Source organism: Maniola hyperantus, chromosome 21 (assembly GCF_902806685.2).
Source record: "Maniola hyperantus chromosome 21, iAphHyp1.2, whole genome shotgun sequence".
Taxonomy (NCBI): domain Eukaryota; kingdom Metazoa; phylum Arthropoda; class Insecta; order Lepidoptera; family Nymphalidae; genus Maniola; species Maniola hyperantus.
Genome location: NC_048556.1, coordinates 1,675,818 through 1,688,271, shown reverse-complemented (window position 1 = coordinate 1,688,271; position 12,454 = coordinate 1,675,818). Strand labels below are relative to the sequence as shown.

The window sequence follows — 12,454 nt, the reverse complement described above, 5'->3', positions numbered from 1 at the left end:
ATCGGAGGTCGGGGGTTCGATCCCGGGCACGCACCTCTAACTTTTCGGAGTTATGTGCGTTTTAAGTAATTAAAATATCACTTGCTTTAACGGTGAAGGAAAACATCGTGAGGAAACCTGCATCTCTGAGAGTTCTCCATAATGTTCTCAAAGGTGTGTGAAGTCTGCCAAAACCCTTCTCGCTCTGAGAGGAGACCTGCAGGGCGATTGTCTAGAACCTGCATCAATCATTATAACAATCTCAATTGTTCTGATTGGCTGAATTTGTGCGATTCTTGTTGCAACAAGGCATTGTGGCCAATAGTGAGCGAGCGTCAACCAATCAGAACTGATTGCGATCGTGACAGTGTAGCTGTCATTCTCCCGCAATCGCGCAGCTGTGCTCTGTAGTGAGCCGACGTGATGGGTTGATCATGATGAAGAATACGTAATCATTTTTGAGAAAGTATTTGAGTAAGTAAGTATATAGTACCTATTGAAGAGTGCTTATTATTTTATTATACTTTTCATCGAAGTACCAATATCACTATCAAGGTGAAACTTGTAGTGTTCCAATAAAATGGATTGAATTGAAAACTTTGTTCAAGTAAATGTAAACAAAACTGGATCAGAACCGGTCGAGATGTGTGTCATATCGATGCAGTGCTGAGAGCTGCGTGATTGCGAACCGTTATTCGTAGTTTAATATATAAAAGGAAAAGGTGTCTGACTGACTGACTCAGTCAGACTGACTGACTGATCTATCAACGCACAGCTCAAACAACTGGACGGATCGGGCTAAAATTTGGCATGCAGATATCTATCATGACTTAGGCATCCGCTAAAAAATGATTTTTGAAAATTCAGCCCCTAAGGGGGTGAAATAGGGGTTTGAAATTTGTGTAGTCTACGCGGACGAAGTCGCAAGCATAAGCTAGTGAACCAATAGGTATAAGTAAAATGCGAAATGCGATTCCTTAAAATTAACGATGACGATGTTTTTTAAAGTAATTAAGTTGTGATAGCGTATTATACTCTATCCACGGAAAGAAATTAGTAGGTAGTAGGTACATGGCTCTTTCGGCTACGTAATCCCATACATACATAGAGTTATAATACATACATATGACAAATACATAAACACATTGGGTGTTAAGCATTTCTAGTGGCCAACCAATCACAAACATGTTTTCAAAATTGATTTTCCGGGATAAAAAGAAGCTTATGACTCTCCAGATCTTTAACTATTATATCCATGCAATAATTACGCTGATCCTGTTGTGATTGAAGGACACATCGATAAACCAACAAACAAAAATACTTTCGCATTTATAATATCGGTAGCGATTTGGGCTAAACTTTCGATAACAAAAATATGTGTTTTTTTTATTTATTTTTAGGATTGTTAGAACTCGAGCCAAACCTAGATGAGTCAGCTAGTTGAAGCAAAGCGTATTTGTTTGTTGATTTGTCTTTTTGTCACGTCGCAACGGAACAACGGATCGATATGAATTTTTGCATAGCTATAGATTAAAGACGTGGAGAGTTTTATAGGTTACTTTTTGTCTCGAAAAATTAAAGAGTTCCCACAGGATTTAAAAACCTAAATCCACGCGCATTAAGGTCGCCGGCTTATCGGTGTTTTATAGGATATATTTCGGAGTGTGCTCATGAACTTTTAGATCTTGTCCCCCCCTACAATTTACCACCGAACCGCAAAACGTCGTGCGAATTTCTATCCTTACGTCGTCAACATTCCATCTACACGCACGAAACGTTTTGCTTCATCACTCCTCATACGAATGGCTAAGGTTTGGAATACTCTTCCACGATATGTGTTTCCTCCCAATTACAACCCGGGTATCTTTAAAACAAGAGTGAATAGGCATCTTCTAGGTAAACGCGTCCCATCTTAGGCCACATCATCACTTTCCATCAGGTGGGATTGTGGTCAAGCGTTTACCTATAATAATGAATAAAAAAAAAAGAATGAAGTCACGTATATCAGCTAGTAAAGTATATACCCAGTTGGGGCCGAAAGATTACCTTTAGATATAAAAATCGGCATCTTCAAAACGAAACGTAATAAGTATCCAGTTGTAAACCTTCTTCACGCATTGTAATTTTATTAATGAAAAAGAAAACGAGCCCGGATTTCGTCATTAATAAATTACACGCAAGGCACGGCGACTTTCACTCCTGATGGCTACCAGGAACGCATAAAGACTGGGGGTCATTTAAGTAATAAATCATTCGTCATTGATTTATCAACTATTTATAAACTGTTGTAGGGTTTATTCCAATCTGGCTCCATATTTCTGTCCCCGTCACACTGGCCCTGCAAGATTTCTTTTGCTTTATTCCATTGAACTAATTAGTACCTTAGAAGGGCTATTTCAAGTAAAAATATGTTCTATGAAGCTATCAAAATTAGGATGGGTTCCCAACGAGTCACACCCAATTGTGTAACAGTGTGGCTCGTTGGGAATCCATCGAAAAAAATCCCATCGAGTCACACCCAAGCTAAAGTATGACTCGTTAGGACACACTTTCGCATTTATAATATTAGTATGGATTGAAAACGGTATGATGTCCGCGAATCCGTCCGCGTGGATTTACTTTACTTAAATCCTGTGGGGACTTTTATCCCATTTTCCGGGATAAAAAGTAGCCTATATCACTCTCCATCCATCCAAAAACGAATGTCCATCCCTTGCTCCGTTGCGGCGTGATTGAAGAACATACTAACAAACCACCCAATAAACACACTACACTTATGGGTATTCCGTCTCATTCCAAATTCAGGAACAGAAAACTTTTCCGTTACATTCCTGTCCATACTAAATGATAGATTTACGCACTAACACTATAAATGATAGATTTACGCACTAACACTATAAAGGTCTTGTCCATAGTCAATTCAAAAATGATGAATTTCCAAATTGCCCCAGCCGGAAATCAAACCTGGGACGTTCGAGACCATAGCGCTCACCACTGCACCATGGAGGTCGTTTATCTGAATGTAATCATAATATCATAATAACATACAAAAAAAAATGTTCATGGTTAAAATCATTAAAGCATATTATTGCAACAACTGACCGCATTCGTGTAAATAAGGCTTTAAAATAATTAATTATGTAAACGTATAATATTATATTTACAAAAAATATATAATATACCTAGGTATCTGTCGTTTTCAATAATTGTGTAAATTAGTTTTAGTCAATACATATTATACAATAATTAATAAATATAATATTTTTTTAAAACATGACTGCCCTGCCAAAAACGAACTAAAAAGTAAATTGAATATGTTTTTTTTTTCTTTTTATGTACATTTTATATTTCATATTTGTTATATACCACTCGGGATGATGTAAGGATTCTAACGTTACCCCATACATCCCAGTCTGTTCAGACATTTAGACATCACTGCATTTAGAAGAATAAAGAAACTCACATACATACATATATTATTAAAAGCTGACCTTCACCGACGATATAAGGCGAGCAAATCGTCCAACGATTACGAAGCGTTCGCTCAGTGTAGGGCAAATGTAAAACGCATGATAGCTCGTGCGCAAGAAGACTATGAGCAGCGGGCTCAAAATGAGCTCTCTAGGGACCCATTGTCGTTCTGGAATTACACTAAGTCGAAAAGAGGTTCTAGAGGTCCGCAAAAAATTTTAAAAGATGGGGTCTTGTTAAGTGCTGAGCAATGCGCTTTCGAGTTTGCGAACTATTTTCAGTCAGTCTATAGGACAGAGCGAGCCGATCTGAATGTGAGCGCGGCGATAGCGGCAGCGGGGGGGAGAGAATGGAGCGGCGCGTGTCCACCTGGACCGTCTGTCTATTGATGAAGTGAGACAGGCGCTTAAACAACTTAAGCCCAAGAAGTCTGCGGGGCCGGATGATATACCTCCTTACATTCTTAGAGATTGCCGGTCAGTGCTAGCGGAACCGTTACTGTATATATATAACCAGTGTCTGAATGCAGCCGTGTTTCCCGACACTTGGAAGATAACTCGGGTTGTTCCAGTACCGAAAGGAGGATCTGGGACACAGTTGGACGGATACAGGCCAGTCGCCGTGTTGTCGACTCCTGCAAAAGTTTTGGAGTCGGCTATTCACAAGAGCATATACAAGCAGGTAAGCGCGCAGCTCTCGGACGCTCAGCATGGGTTCCGCCCGGCAAGAAGCACGACTAGCAATCTCCTTAGCTACATGTCCAGTGTTGTGCCAGCGGTTGACAGGGGGAGCCAGACTGATGCTGCTTACTTCGATTTTCGAAAAGCCTTCGATCTAGTCGATAATGATGTCTTGCTTAAAAAGTTAGCAGGCGTCGGGTTCACCCCACATTTATTATATTTTTTTGCCAGTTACATGAGGGACAGGCAACAATATGTCGAATACAGAGGGCATAAGTCCCAACCGTATTGCACAAGATCCGGGGTAAGTCAGGGCAGCAACTTGGGACCTTTGCAGTTTATCATAATGATAAATGATCTGCCGAGAGTAGTCAGGGAAGCAAAATGCTTGCTATTTGCGGACGACCTCAAGCTCTCTGTAGGAGTGACCGAAAAGGCTGACTGTGCAAGGCTGCAGAGGGATATCGACAGAGTGGTAAGATGGAGCGAGGATAACCTCTTGCAGTTCAATATCTCAAAGTGTGCAGTCATCAGTTTTTCTCGTTCACATGCTCCAATCCTAAATCAATATAAAATCAACGGGATGCCAATGTCGAGGGTTGTAGAGGTAAGGGACTTGGGGGTTAGTCTGAACACTGAGCTAACGTTTCGTTCTCATATAATTAAATGTTGTAAAAAAGCATATCGAAATTTAGGCTTTATACTTCGCACGGTTCGCGGTTTTAGTAATATGAAGGCTGTGGTTGCCTTATACAATGCGCTTGTAAGAAGCCAATTAGAAGGTAATGCAGTCATCTGGGCTCCTCATGAAACCAAATATTGTATGATGTTGGAGAGGGTACAGAACAAGTTTGTCAGGTACTTGTATATGAGGCTGTATGGGGTATATCCATATTATCCTCTAATGTACCCAACATTGTTTGTTCTAGGGATGGTAGGATATAACGAGCTGAGGGTAAGGAGGGAACTTGCGCTCGTTACATATATCTTCAAGATATTGAGAGGGAAGGTTTGCGATGCAGACATATTGGCGCAGGTTAGTCTGTGTGCCCCGGAGAGGTACGTGGAGCGGAGACGCCGGCCGCCGCTGCTGGCCGTGCCGTACGGGCGTACCAACTTGCTCAGGCAGGCGCCACTGACGCGCGCACTCCGCACCCTTAACTTAATAGCCGAAATAATAGATATTTTTTGTTGCTCTCTGACTGAGCTCACAAGGATAGCAATGTGGATTATAAGTTATTCATAAGATAGCCGTTAAGTAGTAGATTAATAATTTTATTATCGTTGTAAATAATTTATTTTTTAATTTTAAGTATAATTGTTAATAGGTATAAGATAGATTAGAGTGCACTGTCGCATTAGGACTACCCTGTAAGGACAGTGCACATTATGGTATAATAATAAATAATAATAATAATAATAAATAAATTGTATACATGAACCCTGAAAACATTAGATACTTACATTCCTTTAGAATATATATATATATATATTTTATTCAAGTAAACTTTTACAAGTGCTTTTTGGGGCAAGTCGTGTTTTAAAATCCCTTACTCAATCAATAACGCCCCAGCAGCCCCCTTCATAATGTAAACAAGGAATAAGTCCGGATTTTTCAAAATTCCCACGGGATAGGGAATGATTTTGCTTTGTGACTTCAGCGAGAACTAACCGAGCAAAACCAGGACGGATCAGCTAGTAACTAATAATAATTATTTTTGCTTTTATTGTTTCGTTTAAATGGGTCAAGAGCAAGACAGCTCTATCTGTGTATATAAAATTCAAAGTCCTGACTGACTGACTGACATATATATCAACGCACAGCCTAAACCGCTGGTCTTAGAGACATGAAATTTTGAGGGTGTGTTCTTTGTAAAGAGTAGGTATCCACTAAGAAAGGATTTTTCGAAATTCTACCCCTAAGTGGGTTAAATAGGGGATGAAAGTTTGTACGAAAGTATGTCATTTTTCAAGTTATTTGCATGAAAATTGGTATTTGGGTTTTAAACGGTCACAAATAAAGAAATACGTGTTCCAGGATTTTTGGAAATTCAACCCACATCTCTATTTTCTAAATTCCACCCGAGCGAAGCCGGGGCGGGTCAGCTTGTTAATAAACAAAAATCTTTGCTAATTATTAGCAAAGATCTCTTTAGTACATTAGAGCCTACTACCGCCTGAGCCTCTCAGCTTTAAGTAAAGCGGACCAAACAGGTGAAAAAGTAGTAGGTAGGTACACATATATTATTATTTTTACTAGATGATGCCCACGACTTCATCCGCGTGGATTTAGGTTTTTAAAAATTCTGTGGAAAGGCTTCAATTTTCCGGGATAAAAAGCCTATGTCCTTACCCGGGATGCAAGCTATCTCTGTACCAAATTTCGACAAAATCGGTTAAACGGTTGAGCCGTGAAAAGCTGACAGATAGACTTTCGCATATTTATAATATTAAGTATGGATTTTTTTGTATCTGATAGGTACATACGTGTAACTTGTAAGGTGTACGTGCAAAGTTGTATTTTTAATAACTATAAGATAGGTACTTAACTATAAATTATAATATTATACCTACTTAACTTCAGTAAGTATATAAAAATAAGAAGTAGGTATCGGTTTCATAACTTATAATAACTTCTTAAAAATAATATACCTAGAATCCCTTTTGTTATAACACATATTATTAAGTACGCAGATAATTCGTAGATAGACCTACTGTGGCATTTGATATACTTAAAAGAAAAAAGAAAAATAAATAATCGTGTTGAAATTCTATTTGGGAAATCCGTGCAAACTCGAATCAAGTTTGAAAGGTAGTATTAATTACTTGCTATGTTAATTTGATCGCTCGACTCACCAGTTAAAACAGCCAATAGCAACAAAAATCCACCAAAAAATTGTGAATGCTTCATCTTTAAAAAACACTAGAACACATAAAATCACTAAACTATTCACTACCCGTAACTTTTAGATTCTTTAAATCCAAAATTCATACAAAATACAAACAAAACGGCATAATTAAAATCATTTTTTTCACGTAAACACAAAAATCCATTGAGTTTTTCAACATTATTGTCGTATTATAATTTTGGTAAACATCGCATATTTCCGGAATTTCGAAACGTCAATATTAATTTTTCCCGCGTGATAGTTACATTCGAAAGTCCAACGCATACTGCTCTATCACAGGCAAGTCAAGATGTAAACGGTGCTATAAATCGACCGACTTGGAAACCCTACCAATCACCTTTCAAATTCCTTAGTTTGAATAGTCTTTTCATTTTGGTTGGGTTATATAAAGTTTAGCATGCATGCTTGGGTACGGGGACCTGCGTGACAGCTTTAATTGGAAATCGGCAGGTTAGTAACATTGAACTCTTGCCTCTTGCATTATTGAGATATCAACATCAGTTGCTTTGGACATGAGAGGTTCGGACAGATACCTACAAAGGCAGCGACCCACTGCAACGTGTCACTGCCCATATTTCGCTCTAGAAGTTACAATACCAATCGTAGACAGAGTAAATAAAGGTAGACCCAAGGAGGTAGGTCCTGTGTGTAACCGCGTCTGAGATAGAGATATCATGACCTAACGATGAATAACACGACGTTGCGGCTAATTCCGTTGTACACTATCTCTTAACTAAACTAAAATGGCACGTCTAAATCTATTGCTATCCCTTTTATAATGTTGCTTGTGGAAAAGGATAGCACTAGATTTAGACCTGTTAATTTAGTTTAGTTTAGAGATTGTGTACAAGAGAATCGGCCCCAATGTACCATTGTTTAGTAGTCAATATTTGTATTAACCGATCAACAATATTTGTATTAAAACGTTTTTTATGTGAAAACAAGTAAATAATTAATGAGAATACAATGACGCCATGAATTGTCAAAGTTTGTTTTGCAACTAAAGTTGTAGACCTTATAAAAACGGTTACACGATGAGGGACAAAAAATAGGTTAGGTGCGTCTCTGTTTATCACATTAGTAACTTTGTCTGTGCTCTCTTTTTAATGTGAATGAGAAAGTAAACGTTCCTTTGTCTAGCTTTATTACTCTGTCTGCGATAACAATATACTTATCAATGAGAAAACTTCACCTTTGTCCACTTTATTTCATTGAACAATTATTAGTTCATAACAAATAAGTAATATTATTAATTGTATCCACAAAAAAATGGGATATGTGGCTATAACCACGTTAAATCGAAACAAAGGTTTGGCTTAAATAAGCGCGTTTATTTGCTCATTTGTTCTCAAAACCTCATCTACATCAAATTTCTTAGTCTTAAAGTACGATTCTATCTCTTGTAACGTCTTCCCCTTGGTTTCTGGTAATTTAACATAAAAATAACCAAGACACATAAACATGATCCCCGCATTCATAAGAAACAGGCCGTGGTACCCCATTATAGAAATTAACTTATGTAAAAATACTATACTAAAACATAAAGATCCAACAAATAAAGGGGAAGTCAATATATAAAAATACATCCTTAATTCTATTGGAAATATTTCGCCGAACAATATTTCTATTACAGGATACGGCCCTGCGTTTACAATTATAAAGTAAAAAGCCAGTAAAACCACATTAATCCATTGAAAGTAAACTTCAGAATTTTTAAAGTACAAACACAAACTTAGTAAAATTAAAACAACGTTCGCTATAGAACCTGACGAAAATAGCAAAAAACGAATTGAAGTCTTCTTAATTAGTACACAAGAAAGACAAGTGCCAATGAATATAAATCCGTCAACCAGTAATGTGTATAATAAAACGTCGGGAGACCCGGTTATATCTTCCAATATAACAGTTGCTAGCGTACTGAAAGCAATCCTCCCCGCCGCTGAATAATAAGCATTTAGAAAAGCAACCATAACCATTAAATCCCAAAAGTATCTTTTCTTAAAAGCTGATAATAATTTCTTAAAACTATTACTTAAATTCATATCGACACCTGCTTTTTGTTTATTAGTCTCCATTTTAATTAGTAACCGCAATTCTTCTTCAGAACTTGGATCACTACCGTGTATTTTTCGAAATGCCGTTGCACAATCTTCAAATTTACCTTTATAGGCCAACCATTGAGGGCTTTCTATCCAAAAGTAAGGTAGAAAGAGATGTATAATTGATAGAAATAATCCAACTATAGTTAATGTTCTCCAATTTATGATAACACCTAATAAATGGCCTATTACGTTTCCAAACGCTAGTGCAACCATAGATACCAAACTTAACTGAACTGCTCGTGATTCGGGAGAGGTATACTCAGCTATACCCACTAAATTAAATATGGTAAAAAGTGGCGTAGACATTCCGGCTAAGAATCTTGATATCATGAACGCGGAAAACGTTCTAGCGTAGTATAGAATAATCCAATTTAATACTAATGGTACAGAAAAGACTATGAAGGTCCATCTTCTTCCGATGACATCGCTTATGACAATGAACATGAGACCGACGACGCCACAGATTGGTGCAAAGGACGCTTGAACAAATAAAATAAAAAGCATTAGGCAACTTTTATAAATACGCCGATGTACCTGCGCAGAAATCTTAAATCTTATTTTAAAGTAAAAGGGATAGTACTGTTCTAATATAGAAATAGAAAGATTTTTATTCAAATAAACTTATACAAATGCTTTTGAATCATCAAGTAAATCTACGATTGGTTTGGAATGTCCTTTCTACCCAAAAGAATCAGCAACAACAAATAATTCACAGGTTGCTCTTTTCAAATATTCAATTTACAATATTATTATTCCGTGTCATCTTCTGTCGAGTTGTCTCTTCTAACGCGCTTGTATCGTCTCTCTCTATCATCCTGATCAAGTCCCAAAAACCTTGGAAGGTTGCTAACGCACAACCGGTCCCTAGAAAGGGCAGTCGTGCCGATCCGGCCAACTACAGGTCTATCGCAATCACCTCCATACTTTGTAAAAGTTTGGAGTGTGTATTGAATAACAGGCTACTCGAAGAACATGACCTCCTGTCAGATCAGCAGTACGGATTTTTATCAGCAGGTTTGGTACTGGGCAGCACTTGTAATCGGTCCACAGGGGATCTTTTAGTGTATGCCACGCACATCTGGGGTGAGGCCATCGAGAATTATGGTAAAGTGCTAGACGTTTCACTAGACTTTTTGAAAGCTTTCGACCGGGTCTGGCATGAAAGCCTTTCAAAGCATAAGCAAACTTCCAGCTAATGTGATACCCACTAGTCTCTGTTAGTTTTAGATCTCATCATCATCATCAACCGATCGACATCCACTGCTGGACATAGGTCTCTTGTAGGGAGTTCCACACGCCACGGTCTTGCGCCGCCTGAATCCAACGCCTCCCTGCGACTCGTCTGATGTCGTCCGTCCACCTAGTGGGGGGTCTTCCAACACTGCATCTTCCGGTGCGAGGTCGCCATTCCAGCACCTTGGGACCACAACGTCTATCGGTTTTGCGAACTATATGCCCTGCCCATTGCCACTTCAGCTTCAGTTTTAGATCTAGAACAACAAAATAATCAAATAATCGGCATATAAATAAATAAATAAAATAAATAAAATAAATAAAATAAATAAAATAAATAAAATAAATAAAATAAATAAAATAAATAAAATAAATAAAATAAATAAAATAAATAAAATAAATAAAATAAATAAAATAAATAAAATAAATAAATAAAATAAATTATTCTTATTCTTATTCTTATTCTTATATAGACCAGCGCGTATAAGTGTATACTCACCTATCAAAAATATCTCATTTTCGCTGAGCACTATGCCCTCATCCCGTTTCTGCAACGCTCGCACCATCCCGCTCATGTGTCCATACGTGAACCCGCAAGATATAGCGACGAGATTCATTGTTGCTATCACGAAAATCTGAAATCAATAGTGTAATGAACCTCCTCCTTTCAACCTCTCGACCTTTCGCGTACTATATTTGAATAGAGGTAACGAGTAGGTGTTCACATTATAGGACGACACGATTAACTGTCGCCCACGACTTTTTTACAGCGACGATAGATTGTCGAAACACTGAAAACGCACGACAGTCGTAAAACGATACAAAAATCACGACTGATCGTGATGGCAATTCAATGTGACGGCATCCAATGGGAACAGCTAGATACGATAGTCGTTAGAGGTTGTTGCGATAACTAACTAATCGGCTTAGGCCAGAAGTCGACCTTCAATGGGGCATAGTGATACCAATTTTTAAACAAACGGGTTGTACTTGTTAAAATAATAAACCGGTGTGCGATGATATGAAAATCATTAACTAAGTATAGGTATTATGTAAAACACTTATTTTATCAGGCTAAAATAAAAAACCTGCCAAGTGCGAGTCGAGCTCGTACACAAAAAGTTCCGTATACATCGTGAAAGATTTTTAACAATTTTTTCGTTTTCATGGCAGCCATTTTGAAATTTATATTATTAATTTGTTGTCATAATACCTATTGTGCGTCGTTAAAAAAAGTTTTATCTCTTGTAAAATGGTACGAAATCCATCTCACACATGAATGGATTTTTATTTATTTTATTTTTAAACACGAGACTTAAAATTAAAAATAATACCTATATAAAAATATGCGATGGGTTGATTATAACGATGATGATGATGATTAAATCAATAATAATTATTATACACGTATTAGTATTATACATTATTACTGTACAATGGTAGGTACGTATTTTTAATATGATTTTGACTTAGACTTTGACTTACCTTACGATGACTAGCTTTAGCAGCCATTACTACTGCTAATCAGTTCAGCCAGTAAGTATACACTAAGTGCAATTGTTTGAAACAAGTAGGTATAGGCAAAGTTTTACGATCTATCGTAAAACTATGGTATAGATATGCTGATAGGGTATCAATCACGATTTTGTTTTTTTGTGTAAACTCAGAACAAATAGCTGCACTCTTCATTTTTAACCGACTCCAAAAAAAGGGAGGTTCTTAATTTAGACTGTATCTTTTTTGTATGTTTGTTACGCGATTTACTATAAATCCGCCAATCATACTTATATATATATATATACTTATAATAAAACTGTAACAGGTCAAATTCTGTACATTGAAGATATTTTGAAAATTTTTTTTCGAGGGCACTCTATAATCGATACTGAACCCAAAACTGTAATTTTTTTCATTTTTGTCTGTCTGTCTGTCTGTCTATCTGTCTGTCTGTCTGTCTGTCTGTCTGTATCACGGCCGCGCATCACGCTGAAACTACTGAATGGATTCCAATGAAACTTGGTACGATTTGAGGTCATACTATGAGGAAGAATATAGGATACTTTTTATCCCGAAATTCAGC

At 37.3% G+C, this 12,454-nt stretch overlaps 2 protein-coding genes across 4 annotated transcripts in view; both read right to left on the bottom strand.

Annotated features, from left to right (window-relative positions):
* mtg (mind the gap) overlaps positions 1-8,342 on the bottom strand; it is a 67,023-nt gene extending 58,681 nt beyond the window's left edge. For both annotated transcript variants that reach the window (XM_034980127.2, XM_034980128.2), the window contains exons 1-2: positions 7,910-8,342; positions 6,987-7,745 (exon numbers count right to left, since the gene is read on the bottom strand). In XM_034980127.2, coding sequence (XP_034836018.1) covers positions 6,987-7,041 — 55 coding nt within the window. In that variant the 5' untranslated portion in view covers positions 7,042-7,745; positions 7,910-8,342. The remainder of the gene's footprint in view (positions 1-6,986; positions 7,746-7,909) is intronic.
* Positions 8,343-8,394: 52 nt separating this feature from the next.
* LOC138403848 (uncharacterized) lies at positions 8,395-11,936 on the bottom strand. Of its 2 annotated transcripts, none has more exons than XR_011238011.1 (3): positions 11,860-11,936; positions 10,874-11,009; positions 8,395-9,620 (listed from the first exon to the last, which is right to left on the bottom strand). XR_011238011.1 is itself a non-coding variant. In XM_069505931.1 (3 exons), exons 1-3 carry the CDS (start codon positions 11,884-11,886, stop codon positions 10,384-10,386), a joined length of 411 nt encoding a protein of 136 aa, XP_069362032.1. In that variant the 5' UTR covers positions 11,887-11,936; the 3' UTR covers positions 8,395-10,383. The 2 variants fall into 2 exon arrangements, 1 of the variants encoding a protein (XP_069362032.1); XM_069505931.1 differs by having other exon boundaries at positions 8,395-10,631.
* Between the last annotated feature and the right edge of the window lie 518 nt (positions 11,937-12,454).

Coding starts and splice junctions, on each gene's coding strand:
- LOC138403848 (XM_069505931.1), bottom strand. CDS start 11,886: ATGGCTGCTAAAGCTAGTCATCGTAAG. Junction 11,010..11,859: donor CTAAAGCTAGTCATCGTAAG/GTAAGTCAAAGT, acceptor TATTGATTTCAG/ATTTTCGTGATAGCAACAAT. Junction 10,632..10,873: donor AAATGAGATATTTTTGATAG/GTGAGTATACAC, acceptor TTGTTGTTCTAG/ATCTAAAACTGAAGCTGAAG.